General features: G+C 44.5%; 1 protein-coding gene across 3 annotated transcripts in view; it reads left to right on the top strand.

Moving 5' to 3' along the window:
- Positions 1-16,370, top strand: part of LDLRAP1 (low density lipoprotein receptor adaptor protein 1) — a 71,848-nt gene that overhangs the window by 51,248 nt on the left and 4,230 nt on the right. For 2 of the 3 annotated variants that reach the window (XM_088140938.1, XM_025163509.2), the window contains exons 5-8: positions 1,655-1,727; positions 5,093-5,176; positions 9,685-9,812; positions 11,659-11,693. In XM_088140938.1, coding sequence (XP_087997064.1) covers positions 1,655-1,727; positions 5,093-5,176; positions 9,685-9,812; positions 11,659-11,693 — 320 coding nt within the window. The remainder of the gene's footprint in view (positions 1-1,654; positions 1,728-5,092; positions 5,177-9,684; positions 9,813-11,658; positions 11,694-16,370) is intronic. The other variant, XM_088140939.1, reaches the window with a different exon arrangement.

Genomic DNA, 16,370 nt, shown 5'->3' with positions numbered 1-16,370 from the left:
ATGTCAGTCATCAAGTAGGTCACTGCATTTTGGATCAACAGCAATTTCCAAGTAATCTTTGAGGGCAGCCCCATGTGGAAGCCTAAATTGCATGGTGATGAGGGCATGGAATCAGTATGGCCCAGTCCTCCTGTTTCAGGAAGGGCAACGACTGGCACGCCAACTGCAACTGGGCAAAGACCCTCCCAGCCATGGGCTCCACTTGTCATGAATCCAGGAGGTTCCCCAAGTCATAAACCTGCTCTCTCAGGTGTAAAAGATATGAACAAGGTTATTCCTGGTGGAAAGGACCCTTATGTGTATATTTATCTCTGTCTAGAAAGAGAGACCACTGTGTATGTATTTATGGTGGGGGAAATTCAGCTTGAAGACCTAAAAGACATGAGGCAGAAAGAAATATGGATCAAGGGAACAGTGCTGGTAGGGTTGAAGAAGTTCTCTGATGTTGCACTCCTCATTTCCCTCACCCCACACTGTACTTGGGTGGCCTTTTCCTTTTCAGAATGCATCTCTCCCTGTCCATTTTTTCTTTGTTTTCAGTTTTCCCAATGTTCTGTTATTTCTTTCCTTTCCCACCAGAAATTACACCAATGCTGTCCAGGAATTTGCTGTTGAATTTTAGCTGTCTGATCCTGCAGGAGGGGGCTTTGGAAAGCACAAAACCAGCTCAGTAACCACAGGTTGCCCCTTCCCTGCCATGAGTAAACAGTGAAAGACTGAAGCCAGCCCAGGCTGTTGCAGGACTTAAGAACAAGGGAACTGAGCAAGCTTAGTTAAGCGCTTTATAGCAGAGGAGAAAGTTGAACTCTGATCAGATGTTAGTAAAATATTCCTTGCATGAAGATCTCTCTGAGTTGTGATGCAACCATGTCGCAGTTGGAGTTAATGTGGCATAAAGGCGGACAGAAGGAGCTGCGTAGTACTTAAGAAATGAGAGCTATGGAACTGTTCATTTTAATTGTGTCCATTTAATCTTTAGGCCAACTAATAAAAAATGTTTAACTGGATGAACTTATGTAAAGACTAATGAAAGAAACAGAATGTATTATAAAAGGGAGCAAAACTCCAACTGTTGTACATCCATACTACCACAATTGCCCGTTGGACATTTTCCTCAACAGGTTTACTTGTCCAAACCATTATTTACTACATTTACAACCCTCCTTCCATTTTTGGGGGACCTCTCAGGTAGGTTGAACTGAGAGTTACAGACTAGAACCAAGTGGTTTCCTTCAGATTGGTATCAGTCCTAATTTAACCACGTCATCATGCTGGCTTATGTTTAAAAAAAGGAAGGGGGCGAGATTTTTTTTTTAATGAACAACCTGCTACATGTAGAGCAATTGAGATTATCCTCCATGAACTCCCCTCTTTTTCTTCAGAGAAAGGAGGAAAAGACAAGCCTTCCAAATAATTGTGTGAATTTACCCAAGGATTTCTGCAGCTGCCTCTTTGTCTCAGTAGCCAAGCTGCCAGCATCGCGATCGCATTAAGTCTTAACTGATGTGGGACTTCCAGAGCTGTAGAAGGAGGAATGAGGTTCCTGGTTTAACATCTCTCCTTCGCAGGATTGAAACCTACACAAGGAACTGCCTATCAGTGCACCATTATAATTGCTGTTGTATCTGCTTTTCCGCCCCCCCTTCCCATCCAGGCCCAAGCCGTCACACTCACAGTTGCTCAGGCGTTCAAAGTAGCATTTGAATTCTGGCAAGCGTCCAAGGAAGGTGAGTGTGGAATTCGGCTACTCCTTCGTGATGTTCTCCCGATAGTCAAAGAACAGGGCAGAGGGGTGAGAGCTGCAGTGTTTCTGCTTTTTTGTTGTGGCTCTTAACGTTTGACTTTCTCAGGGGTCACCAGATATTGTTTATTTCTTTGTCAGTGTGTTTATGACACTGCGGGGGAGTGGGCCGCATCAAATTTGGACAGTTTTGCTCCTCTAAGAGTGCTGTTTCTCAAGATTCGGATGGCAGATTGCTGAGCGGTGGGGGTGCTGTGGCGCCCCGTGATTCCTCCAACCTGTGCATTTATCCCGTTCCATCTCTCAGCAGTTTGTTGAAGTTTAATGCTTAGAATTGCTTTTTTGGTCTTCTTGTTGGCATGTGGATAGATGATGTAGAGAAGTGTTTCTCTACCTTGGCAACTTTAAGATAGGTGGACTTCAACTCCCAGAATTCCCCAGCCAGCATCCTGGCTGGGGAATTCTGGGAGTTGAACTCCACCTATCTTAAAGTTACCAAGGTGGAGAAACACTGATGTAGAGGGTTGAGCGTAGGTCTTGATTGACCAAGGCCCTTGCACTTGGTCTGGAAGCTCCTCCATTGAATTAGCTCCCGAGCCAAGGTCGGAGTTTTGTGATTATCATCCAAGTCCTACTCAACCTGGGACCAAGCCAAGTTGAAGCTAAGGTCACCTGGAGAGATCATCCTGTGCGGGGGTGCACAGAATCTAAAATTGGACCCAGTTTGACATTGAAAAGGGTGGATCTGACTTAAGTACGGTAGTGATCTTGCACCGTCCCAACCATTCTGAAGAGTTCCAGGTGTCCTTCCAAATTAGAAAAAGGTGTTTCCAGTTTCGAAAGGAGTGTTTTGAGCGTGGAATATTTCTGGTGAGGTTGGGACAGTTGGTTCACACTTGAATCACGGTTCTTTCAAGCTTGGAATGGAGTGCTTTGAGTTTGGACCATTGCAAATTCCAAATATTTTGTGCGCCACTGTTCCTGCATGTGTCAAGAGTGGGCAACCTCTTGGAGTCAAGCAGTTCCCATTTCTATCTTTTAACACGAACACCCCCGATCCTTCTAAAGGGCCCCAAAACACGGCACCCTAATTCACCAGCAAAATGGCCAAATTTAACACATTATTAGGAAGAGAGTTAAGGGCTATCTTCCAGAGGTCTCACTCTGCAATTTCCATCCTGACTGAGGAGAAAACAAAATCTGTGCTGTCCAACACAGGCTACTTTGCTCCCAAATTTCAGGGGCATTATTTTTGCATGCTGAGAGCCTCCTTTACATTGTGGATTTTTGTTTGAAAGAGTTTGGGCTGTGGCCAGTAAAAGAGGACATTCAACTGATAGGACTTGCACAGTCATTTTAATTCTGATCTTGAAGAAAATCCAGAAAAACAGTACAATGTTGTTGGGTGGTTTATTCCCAAGTGTTGGCAGAATACTCTTAAGGGGTAGTTGCCAGAGAGCACCTGCTCTCTAAGGACTGTGAATTGCCCACCCTTTTTGGGTGAATACAGATCTCCCTCCCAGGGACTGAACCTTGTGGGTTGCTGCCTGTACCCCTACCCTTGATTAGCTTGAGAAGAGTAAGAAAATAGTTGTCAGGCCAGTGTTCAAGCACTTCTTACTCTTCCTGTCCCTCATTGTTGCACGTGCACAAACACGCTCCCTCATGCACATTGAGGAAATGCACTCAGCCAGGGCTTCTGGCTGTGGCTGACCACGTGGTACAGATGAAGAGTATGTTTACAGCAGAGAAGCCATCTGTCTCTTTGTCAGTGGAGGATCGGTTGGGACAGCTGCTGGCACGGCGCCAACGTTCCAGGTTGACTGTGGCTGTGATTAAGTGGCTTCCCCAGGCTTGGCATCACGCTGGTATGAGAAGCCCTCTCTGTTTGCCACCCTTGTTTAACGGTTGCAAAGGGTAAAAGGTTGATGTCGTGTATAGGAGAGAGATTGGCTTGGACGTCCTTTCCTCCTTCATTCTGCTCTTCCCACGCCTCTGCCACTGAGTAGCCCCCAAGGGGCACCCATTCTACCTACGGGGAGCACCAGACCTCCCAGAACCATTTCCCACCTGGAATCCCCCCTTGCCAGAGATTCACAAGAACGCATCTCCATAAAATCCCTCCCTTCCTCAGTTGACATTAGACCATCAGCAAGTATAAGTAGACCAGTGTGTGATAAGGTGACCAAAATGCAAAATGAATGAGAAAAGGGTCTAGATTCAACTTACGTAGCTATTGGGCCATTTGAGATATAGTGCACATTACATATTGTAATGTGGGCATTAATTTCTATTCATGAATAGGTTTGCACACCAGTAAAATTTTTGTTGGGAAGTTATTTTTGTTTTAGACTAGTATTATTGGACCATTTACCAACAACTGTTCCCAGCCCTCCCTTTTAAAAAAGTTTTCCCAGTGCTCTGCACTAGTCATTCAAATAGCTACCATTTTTATTTTCTCACAATGTCTCTATGGGTGGTCACTCTGGAGCAATGTGATCTATATGGAACTGTTGTTTCAATTTCCCACAATGCGGTGCTGCCTCAGGAATGTTGTAGGACATTAGTGTTGTCTGTTCTCCCTTTGAGCCTACGATAAAGAAGACATTGCCACAAGAAGGTTCTGTTCCAGGTGGCCTATCCTTCAAGCCTGGGTTTCAGCTTTGTCCCTCCTGAGAGCCTTTGTCCCTCCTGGATGTGTCTGTGGTAGGAATCGTTGCAAGTTTGACTTTTCCTATCTGGAGATGGAATAGGATATTGTAAGGTTGTGGTGGGCACATGCAGGCACCTAACGGTCCATTCATATACCCAAGTTGGGTGGGGAATTTTCAAAACATGTTCAAATGTAGGTTGGACAGCCTGAGGGGATAAAATGGGTGTCTTGAATCTTGTAGAAACTGAAAACAAACATTGTTCCCCCTAGAAAACCAACTCTCCTCAAAATGAGCTCATTTTTCCCCCTTTGGATGGATTAAGAGGCAAAATGGAAGCCATAAGTCTCTGCAAGATTTAAGGCATTTGTTGTACCTCTAAACCTACCCATCCTCTACTCAAAAAGAGATTAAACTGTCTGTTCCTTCCAGTTTGGGGATGTATTATCACTCACCAACTAGGGCTCAAAGACAGAGTACAGGACCCAGGACAAAAAACCCCACCCTGTTTACCTTGCTTGTAGAGCAGAGTAGATGCTGGCTGGGGAATTCTGGGAGTTGAAGTCCATTCATCTTAAAGTGGCCAAGTTTGGCAACACTGCTGTAGAGTATAATGCAGTTTTGTGGCATGTGATCTTAAAACTGACAAAGAAGCTGATGAGATCTTTGTTTCCCTTCTTTCCCCCTGCTACTATGACAGAGAAGGAGAAGCGAGACAAGGCCATCTTGGAAGGAGAGACTGCTAGCAGCCCAAACTCAGATACTTCTGCCTCCTCAAAAGGACGTAAGTGACCAAGGATTTAGTAGAAGGGAGACTTGGTTGAATTACTCCAAGAAAGGGGACTTGGAAAGAAAGTAGAATCTGAATGCCAAAACTACTCTCTTTGGCCAACATATAAGTAATCCTTGATTTATGGTCATTTGTTTAATGGCCGTTTGAAGTTATGACAGCACTGAAAAAAGTGACTTATGACCAGTCCCTTGCACTTACGACTGTTGCAGCGTCCCTGCAGTCACTTGATCAAAATTTGGGCGCTTGCCAACTGGCATGTATTTACAATGGTTGCAGGTCCGGGGTCACGTGTTCACCATTTGTGACCTTCCCAGGGGGCTTCCAACAAGCAAAATCAGTGAGGGAATCTGGATTTGCTTAATGACTGCAGCAAAAAAGGTTGTAAAATCAGGCACGACTCGCTTAACAACTTCATTGCTTAGTGATGGACATTCTGGTCCCAATTGGGGTCGTAAGTCGAGGACTACCTGTACTTCATGTGTGTGGCTCCCTTTTGGAATCAATATAGATTCTGTAGACTCCTGGTAGGTGGGCATATCATCTATGAGCTATAAGGCAGGGGATGTTACATATCCATTGGATCCGGAATGGCAACCTGGTACCCTCCAGCATTGTGAGCTTTAGTTCCTGTTGGCCTTTGCCCTCATGACATATGGCAGGAGAGTTTGGGAGTTGTTATCTCAGGCAAATGCCTGCCCTTCTTTATTTGTAAGCCTGATAACAGGAGCTATTTTATGACACTTCTTTGCAATCCCGTCTGGGAGCATTTTCTTGAGCCAAATAGTGGTGTGAAAAACATCTCTAAAGAGATAAATCTTGCACCCTACTGTCTATTCCAGCTCTCAGCAGCTCCCTAGTATCTTAGGATCAAGATCAGGACCTTTCAGTATCCCAGGGTCAGTACGTCTCCTAAGGAGGAGTTCTCCTAGGTCTCCAGTAAGGATTTTTTCCCCAGCCCTGCTTCGTAGGAGGAAGTGGCAGAGATTAAATTAGGGCTCCTACTAATATGAAGCATGTGGCCTCTTACGCAACTTGATGGTCTCCAGATTTGGTAATTAGAATCCCCAGAATTTTCAGCCAGCCTGGTCTTCAGATTAGGAATTCTGGGAGATGTGATCCCACATCTTTGAAGAATAACAGGTTGGGGGAGGTTAAGAAGCACTCTGCTTCTGCTCTAAGGACTTTCTCCAGTCTGTAATATTTGTATCCCACCAGTTCAAGCATGCATGAAGAAAAATGAAGAGCTGGGTATAGGGCTAGATGTCTTGAAGGAGGAGGACCTGGATGTGATTTTGGCCAGCATACAAATAGCGCAAATAGATTGCCATCTTCATAGAATCTTAGGAGCGTATTATTTATTTATGTATTTATTTCAATTTTAAAACTTGCAGGGCTGAGCATAGGAGAACTAGCCTAGACTGCCAGGATGACAATGTGGCATTCCTCACTCATTTGTGAAGCCTGCCCAGATGGGCAAACAGTAACAACTTCTTGAGCATTTGCAGTAACCGTTCCGAGTGAACATTTCCAATTGCTTCTTTTTTTTAAACTGGGGGGGATAACTTCTGCCAGCTAAGGGCTGTGCCGAATGGTTTGGAAAGGTCAGAAGCTGCAAAGAAAGAGGAGCTGAATTGTTGCATCATAAACGTTTGGGAAGTTGGGAATTCATGTTTTTTCCCTCTTGTTGTTATTGGTTGGTGAGAGAAGGGGGGAGCTGAAGTGTTTCTTGGCTGTTGCTGCTGCTGTTGTTTTCACCGTGAAGCTTAGTTTAGTTTCATGTTACAGTTCTTGTACAGTTCCTGCCTCAAACGGAAAATTCAGGGGAGCCATCCGAAGGTCTAGGAGTGGGGGTTGCAAAAAAGGGGGGTACCGAGGCTGTATGAAACCTTGGCCCTCCTCTTCCCCTGTAAAAAGATGTAGCATCCATAATTACTGTTTTACTATAGGCTTGCATCTGGAGAAACAAGAGACTGTTGCGCACTCTTTTTTAAAGAAATGATGCAAACGGACCTTGTAGGGTAGAGTTTAAGGATCCTTGCCACTCCGTTCCATTCTTCCTCCACCCTATTTTAAATTTTCTCCTTTCTATTTAGCTGGCATTCTGCAGCCCCTCGATGCATGCAGTCCTCTTTGAACTGGTTTTCTCCCTTCCCCTTCGTATTTATTTATTGGTGTGTTAGTACATTTGCCAACCTTGAAGTTCCTCAAGCTGTCAGGGCTCCCCCCCGCCCCATCCTTGCATGGGGTTGGTACCATTATGGCAATGTAAGAAAAGGCACTCATCACCCCAGCACTGGAAGTAGCGCGCTACTCTGCATCTTCTTACTCTGCATCTTCTTACTCTCCTTGAGCACATGCCTGCCTAAGGAGCTCCTGTAACACTTCTTGATAAAGTGTATGACATGAGACACGAGTCTCATAGGTATAAAATGAGGAGGGAATTGCATTTGTATTTTTCAGCTGGATCCCCTCCCCCTCACTTCCTGGAAAATGCTAAGCTTCAGGTGCAGACCGCGTGTACCAATGTCACTGACACCCTGATTGGAATCCATTGCGGGCTTAGCAGCACTTGTGACCTTTTTGGCTTCTTCGTCATGAATCCTATGTGTGTGTTATTCTTGAGAGGGCAGAAAGGAAGAGAGAGGGCAGTCCTCCACTTTCCCTCCAGCAACTTTCTCTGCGCCATTCCAAGGACCCATTAAAACTTTTAACAGCCTGGATTGTGCAGCTTGTAAAATGGGGTCACGCCTTCCAAGTATTGTGTTTAAGTGATATTCTTCTTGCGATCGTCTTGCGGCAAAAACTGTCTCCGAAAGCCTGCATGGTGCAAATTGCCTTAAATTAAATGGCTGGGTGGGGTATAAGGTAGCGAAACCAAAGGGGCTTTCCATCTTCTACAGCAGGGATCAGAAGCACATTGCAAATTAGCACCAAACAATTTGTATGCTGTCTCGTTCTGATCCGCATGTGTGTGTTTCTGTCTGCGTGTATGATCCACTCTGGTTGAAAATGCTTCTCCAGATAACACAGATACAAGTAATTGAAAGCTCTAGGTCAGTGTTGTCCAAACTTGGCCACTTTAAGATGAGTGGACTTCAACTCCCAGAATTCCCCAGCCAGCATGGGAGTTGAAGTCCACTCATCTTAAAGTGGCCAAGTTTGGACAACACTGCTCTAGGTGGTGTCTCATAGTTGGCATCTTCAGAATCCATAAACGTTAGGTCAAATCCACCTTGAGCCATGAAAGTTCACAAGATGACTCTTGACCAATCATTAGCTCAACCCACCGCAGAGGGTTGTTATGGGGATAAAGTTGGAAAAGGAATTCCATGTATGCCACCTAAATCTGTGAATAAGCAGAGGAAACTGATTTACCCTGAGTCATTCACCTGGCCTGGATATTGTTAATGATGTGTGATGGCAGTGACTTTCCAGGATTTTCAGTTTTTTCATATCTGTAATGGAAATGCAACAGCTAGAACTGGGGACCTTTGCTGGGCATTGCAGATGTGCTACAACTGTGCTGTGAGGTGTCTGGGATGATGTAAATAATGCTAAAATGTTTAAATGGGAGCTACTGAGTGACAGGCTGGAGCTCATGGATATGACTTCCATGCAAAGAGAGCCTGGCTAAGACATCAACATCTCCTTGTAGAATTGGAGAAGATCTTGGACTAGGTTCCTAGAGAGCTGCTGCAAGACAATAGAGTAAACCATATTGAGCTAAGTAGAGGGACCAATTGGTCTGGCTGGGTACAGGGCACCTATCACCCTTCCTGTGTTTCTACTTTAAAAAAATATGTCCTATCATTAGAAGAACTGCTTGTTGAAGGATCTACCACTTCAGTGCCTCCTTTTTGTTCATCTGATGATGGTCACTAGTAAATGTATATCAGTTGCTGCTGTCACTCTCAGCAGAATCAAGAACCTCCAGGCAACTTTCACTCCTGCCTGCCACCACTTTTTGTGGAAATTAAGCGTGGACAGTTGACTTTCACTACCGTATGAGCAAGGCAGATGATCTGGAAAACATTTTCTGCATTGATTTAATATACATATTGTTCACGCTTCCTGTTGCTATGCTTCAGCTGAGAGACTCCATGAACTAGTCTGTAGCTCTTGAAATCCTTCTGGGAGTGAAGCAGGCATAGGGCAAGAGAAGCAGTCAGTTTTATTTCTTGGCCATAAACCGTAAGAACGCTCAAATATCAATGGAGAATAAAATACTTTAAGAATGTTGTCAGTCCATGGGCGTCAGCTCATGGAAGGAGCTTTTCTGCTGCTCTGCAGACTCTTGAAAAGAGTTGGGGCTAGCTCACCCTAGCAAATTGACAGGTGCTGTTGTGGACCCATATTTTTTCTTCTCCTTCCTGGAAAATTCAAGGGAATTCTGTAGCCACACATGCAGCCTTGCATCCTATCCCAGACTGGAAAGAAAGGCCTAACGCTTTTCCCTCCTAAGCTTCCTCGTCCTTAATTTCTTTCCTTTCCACACACAGCAGTCGCCGTAGAAAACCTGCTAGACTTGGAAAATGTAACCAAAACTCCTTTGACCATGAACATAAATTCTGTGCACTTGGATGGCAGCATCTTTGGGTCACATTCTTCAGAAAACAATAACGTGTGGGTAAGTGTGTGTCAGAAGCACTCAGTGATCTTGGCAAAGGTCTCATTTAATAACTACATGCATCATATCCAGCTCTAATGTTTGATTTTGGCTTGGTGTGTTGTTGAAATCTGATCATTGTGGTTTGCCTGAGATGGATTATGACATAGTGTGTTGTACAGTCTTAATCAGTTGTGCTTTATTTAATACAGTAAACTGTAATTAAAATAAGCCATAGCTTTGCACAATAGGTAAATCAGACTAGCAACTTGCTATTGAGTTACAGGGCGTCTTTCTGAAAGACCTTTTCCATTTGCTGCTGGAATGGAAGCCAAATTGCCTGTTTTTGTGGATCTGGAGATCTGCGGCATGTTTTATTGTCCCCCTAGGCTGCTCCATCAAGTTGAGGCACATTTCCTGTCTCCTCTGCACTTTGTTTTACAGCTCAGACATCCCAACCTTTTCTGATCAAAGAAAAGAAAGTGGTTTCATTTTTCAGGGTTATTTTTTTTCTCCCAGTAATATAGCAAGTAAGGAGAGATCAGGATGTGGCACCACACCATTGTACACTTGTGGAACCACCACCTTTTCTCATATTTATGGTGGCCTAAGTTAGCCCTCTGTTGGTCATTGATTCTTCAGCATTGTCCTATTAATGGTCAAGTCCAAATAATTTCCTGTAGAATTACATCATTTCTTTTCTTTACTTGTTTGCATACCCACCTTGCTCATGCTGGGGAAAGGCAGGATCATACGCTGAATACTTGAAAGAGTGGCTCAGACGTATGCTTTTCATGCTGTGCCATGTCCTGAGTTTCAGAGTGCTTCTTGCTAGGGGGCTCAAGTGCCAGGGAGTAGAACCGGTGGCTGTCTCCCTATGGCAAAAGGGCAACTTCCCATAAGCGTCAACCAGCATGACTAAGGAGGGGAGAAGCTAGTCATTGTAGTTCGGGAACTCCTGATGGAATGTAGGTTCCCCCACCTCTCTGATAGTCTGTGTGTGGTTGCTGCTTTCAGTCTCTCTGCACTTGTTAACTGGTGGGCTGTAGGGATCACAAGCACACAGAAGTGGAGAGGGATTTTCTAGGCGATCTGGTCTGTGTTGACCAGGGAATCCAGAGCTAAGCGTCTCTCCTGCAAGGAATTTGAAGCTCTTCAACAAAGAATAGCATACCAGTCATCTTTTGTGAATACCAGGGTTGTTAGAATCATTGAGAGTCAGAAGGGGCCACTCGGGTCATCAAGACCAACCCCTGCTCAACGCGGGCATGCAGGGAAAGCATCCAAACCAGATGACTCCCCTGACTCCATTTGGACACATCCAGCAAAGGGCAGCCGAGCACTTCCTTGGGCAACTGGTTTCACTGTCCAACTGCTTATATCATTTCATCTCACACTGAATTGGAATCTGCCTGCCTTGGCCTGGTGCCCGGGCAGAAGAGAGGTCATCAGTCCTTTGGTAGCCTTTGGCCCCAAGAGGACTGCCGTGCATGGGAGTGCTGGAACTAAGCAGATGGTTTCTCCACCCAATCCTCCCCAGCGAATGTGGACAGCAAGCAGGTGGACAGAAGATGGTTGGAGAGGTCCAGGTTTACCCTGTCAGATGCCTTGGCCGTGAGCCTAATATGCTGTGTTGTCAGGTTGTCATCTAACAAAGAACTATGGGCTATTGACCTCAGAGCCAGCTAGTACAAATCTACCAATATTTTAAGGCTTTGTTTGATGGGTATTTCCCCTCCCATTTTAAGAAGGAATTGCAATACAGTAGAAAAGACACCTGCTTAAGGCTGTGTGATATCTGAATAATTTTCATTTCAGTGGGATTTATAATTCTACTTCTCCCCTCCCCTTTCTTTTTATAACAAAGGCAATGGATGATGAACTGGATGAAGCATTTTCAAGGTAATTATGACCATTTTTTCCAGGAGCATCTTTCTGCTAATGGCTTGGCCAAAAAACAGATTTGATTAATCATCCCTTCCTCTCCCTTCCCTTTCTCTAAGCTAAACTGTCAACAGCAGCCCAACCCTTCAATGGTGGTCTGTTTGGCTAATTGAAAAAGGGATTCGGCTGCTTGGATAAGTCAAATATTTTGATAACTTCTTAGGGCAGGAGCTAATTTGTGTGTACAGTAGGGGATTAAATCCCTTAAACGCTTCAGCCTCTTGGTGAATGCTTGCTTCTGCACACGCAGAATGGTAAAATGGAGGTTGCTGAAGCTGGAAGCCCTCCTCTGCTAAAATGGAGGGCAACCTGCTTAAGTCTCTGCTTTCATTTCACTTCCCAACCTGCAAGGGGAGGAACTTGGGAGAAAATTCAGTCAAGTAGTCGGTCACGTAGCAGTGCGCGCGCACACACACACACACACACACACACACACACACAGAGTACATACTTTTAGGTTCTCTCAAATCCTTTGTCAGGTGAGATGTTGACAAAATGCAGGGAAGAAGCCCATAAAATCCAACAATTGGGCCAGATTTCAAAGGCAGTAAGACTGGAGATGGTAAACTGGATGCATTTTTAGGGTCATTTCACACAACTTGCAGACAGTGGCCTGGAGATAACCCCTTTTACCACTTTTAGAGGACTTTCCTCATGACTCATTGTTTGTCTCATTCCCATGGAGTTTCCACAATAATACATATAAACACCTTCTTGGTGGCGGCCCCGTTCTCATGCTGTTCAGATTCTTTCCCCAGTTTCCATTAAAACTTATTTTGATTTAAATAAAAAAGCTCTGGTGATGGTTTACAATAACAGTAACAACACTTAAATAAGAACCCTCAGATGTAGAATAGCTTGTCCCCGAGTTGTTAAGTTCATATTGTTTCAGCGAGCTTTCAGCCCTGTTTGTGGGCACGGGCTGCTTTTGTGATTTCATCTATTTTTGTAAGGTAATGTTTTATTAGGGTTTTTGATTTGAAATCTGAAGGCTCTTATTTAAGAGTGATTATTGTTATTGTAAACCATCATCAGAGCTGTTTTTATTTAAAGAAAAATCAGTTTTAATGGAAGCTGGGAAAGGAATCTGAACAGCATGAGAATGGGGCCAACCAAGCTTAGGAATAAACAAGAGTGACAGAGAAAGCATAATGACTAATTCATCTAACCCCACAATGCTGGTTCATGTACCCACCTCTCCTCACCAAAGTTCACAGTATCTAGAGCTAAGCAAACTGTTTTGGCACCTAAGCTGGAAAACTTCACAAGCTCATCTCTGCCTCTGCCTCCCAACCTGTAAAAACGCAATGAGGAGAGATTCCATAAATAAAGCTGGCTTTTATGGATGTCCCTGATCAGCCACCGCCTCTAAAGCCTTGGCAGCTATCAAGCCAAATACAACTCAGCTCGGGAATGTTGAGATTCTCTCCAGGTGATGACCATGTACGCTCAAGGAAGGCTTCCTTGCCCGCAAAGCCACTTGAGTACCTTGACTTACTTTGTCACATACGCACGTGCAAGAAATGCACATTTGAATGGGTGTATAGCATAGATAGATGTATTTTTTTCTGCCCTGTATTTAAGGGGATGGCTTGACTGATTGAGATTTCATATAAATTGAAATAATACATCAAACACATGACTCTGGGCGGCTTACAACAATTAAAAAGTGCATAAAAACGAGCAATATTAAAATCATTTATTAAAAAGCCGTACAACACGGTCAGCAGCCGAGGTATAAGAAACCCCCCCACCAATCAGCATAATCATTGTACAGGCTCTACCACATATCTGGATCCCCAGGCTCGGCGGCAGAACCATGCCTTTAACTCCTTGCAAACCTCACGGCCGATCTAATCCCCAGGGGGATGATGGTCCAAAGGCTGGATGGGATAGGGGAATTGATGTGATGGAATGGGATTCTGAAGGCTAGGCTCAGGGAGATAAACATTTTCTTAGCTCCCCAGAAGAGCGTGGGAGGAACAAGAGGATGAGACTGGCACCTCCCTGAGGAATTCACACTGTTGTGGCTGGCTGACTTTGGGAGCTGGGGTTTCAGTCTGGGAAGATTCTTGCTAGAGGTTGTAGCTAATAAACATAACTGGACTGAATTTGCATTGTCTCTTGGAGTTCCTTGGGCTAGGCCTGACATCAATCTTCCCAGAGCAGCGGCAGCAGCAGGTTTAACCTGTTATGGGTATAAGAGGCTAATCAATTGCTTGTTGGGCTTCAGCTTAGCTTGCAATCAGAACTTTTATCCATCCCTCCCGATGTGCTGAGAGACTTCAAGATGAGCCGCCGAGTCAGCCACGTGCAGCGAGGAATTGGAAACGCCACCTCCCGGCCGTACAAATTGCCCCAGGGCAAGAAAAACAGTCACTCCCGGGTGGCATTTCATTTTTGCCACCGCTTCTGCTTTTGGCCAGTTTGGCCATGCAAGAAAGCCTCTGCCCTTGATCTGCAAAGGCTGTGCCAGTATGGGGCTTGCCGGTCCTCACCCCCACCTTTTACGAAGACCAACATTTCACCCGGTGGAGGTGAAGGCAGGGCTCCTGAATAGAGGAACAAGCAGGTGTCATCTGCCTGGAAGCGCCTGATAAAAAGTCTGGGGAGGGAAGCGTGATGTTGAGAAAGATTACGTTTCCTCTGTTAAGAAGCTTTCCCTTGACCTAGAAGGAAAGCAAGCTTTTGGCTAGGAAGCAGATGGTGGTGATGTGTTACAGTTGTGACTGATACACACACTATAATTTGGGGTAATCGTGTGGCCCAAATAAGTGTTTCAAATCAGCTGTACATGTCTGTTTAAATAGATGTGTGTGCTGTCCCCCACCCTGTACCGTCCCCCACCTTTCTGCCTATAGTATATTATTGTGTGAGTGGTTCTTACTCATCTTTTGGCCAAATTTATTTTCCTCCATGCACGCAGAGCATTGGAGGCGTATGGACATACCCACAGAGTTGTGTCTTTCACTAGGCTGAGAAACTGCTAAAGGTTTTTCCAAGATTTGCCCTTATTGTTCATTTGTCTGCAGGAAAGTTTCCTGCGAGGATAGTCCTTCAGGGCAGGGAAGATGTTCTCACAGGTCCTCCCAAGTTGCATTATTGGCACATGAGAAGCACCCGGTCCTTCGGTGACTTGTGAGGTCATCTGGCAGCTTTGGACCAACTGCTCCCTCTGCTGGTCAGCCTTGCACAGAGGCATTATGAGGGTTTTCAAGAGTATGAAGTAGGCACGAATGGATTGATCCATTTCTCTCCATGTCTCATTTTTGTGACTCTTTCAGTGTCATTGTTTCTCATTTTGTTACTTTTGCGAAACTGCCAAGTTTGGCTCATTGGACTTCAGATTTTTCTAATGCATGTTAAAATTTGGTTCCCTTTGGGGATTCTTTTTCCCAAACAAGCATTTTAATTTGCAATTTGCCGGATGCATTTTTCTTTTCCAGATAGTTTCCCCTAGTAGAATCCAGTTGTGTACCTTACTTGCATGCATGCATGCCTTTTGGTACAGATCTCCCTAGTATACATTTTGGTGAACTGGGTTCAAACATTTTGAGAACTGCTATTTTCAAATGATATCGAAATTTCATTCAAGCAGTTGAGCCTCCCAACGTTTCTCAAGGTAGAACTGGGATCCCTAAGCCAACAAGCATCCATATTAAACACAGCACCCTAATTCTGGGTCCTCAAGGAGCAGCACAACTCACATTCTTGTGCATCAAGAGCCCTGCATAGTATTTGGAGAAGCAAGCCATCAGCTGAAGGTGCCTTACAAGAGATGAAATAACTTGTGGGCATTTCTGAGCTTGGAGCCTAAATGCCTCCACCCTTTTTGTATTCCTGGGACCAAATGACATTTAAAAAGAAGGGACTGGTTGGGTGAAATCAGATTCTGTTGCCTCTGAATAGCTTGTTGTTTCTCAGTGCTGTACCAGCCCTGGACATGCACGTTGCATTTGGACTACTAGCATTTTATATGAGCCCACTCTTCTCTGTGAATTCAAAGCCTGGGTCATCCACCACATCTTGGAGTAACAAATCTTAGTATTCTTTTTCTAAACATCCTCTTAAACCTACTGCCTGAGTGTTTTGAACTAGGCAAGCAACATTTGCCCTCAATAATGTTACCATTTAGGGTTGGCCTATAGAGAGAGGAGATTGAGATAAGAGCATATGAAGATGGTAGAATGATCTGAGCTACTGTTTACTGCAGAAGGCAAGACCATGTTGGGGGTGGCCTCAAGATGGTGATGGGTGAACAATTTCGAATCTAAGCTCCGTGATTTTTTTTAAAAAAATGCTATTCTCATTTATATACTTTTAATTTATTTTGTATATTCTGTAATGCCTGCGAGGTCACCTGTCTGCTTCAGTTTACAACACAAAAAATATAAGAGAGGACTCAAGAAGATCATGTTGGAGAAATGCTCCCTGCCCATAGAAAAACCAGATTTTCCATCCAAAAGCCATCTTAGGGCCTTTTTCCTGGTGAGCTATTTTCGTCTTTTCTGGGATCTAGTTCTACATTTCTGTGAGGGAGCTTTCTAAGTATGTCCTACCTGTAGCATCAAATGGTGTGTTTCATTCTCTACTTCCTCCTCCTCTTCCTTGGTAAACCAGCACTAGCACTTTCCT

The sequence above is a fragment of the Python bivittatus genome, unplaced genomic scaffold (assembly GCF_059951505.1).
Source record: "Python bivittatus isolate LINGU-HERP-01145 unplaced genomic scaffold, Pbiv_v1 ctg000250_np1212, whole genome shotgun sequence".
Lineage (NCBI taxonomy): Eukaryota > Metazoa > Chordata > Lepidosauria > Squamata > Pythonidae > Python > Python bivittatus.
Note: the sequence above shows the minus strand (reverse complement) of the source record. Positions and strands in the feature narration are given on the sequence as shown.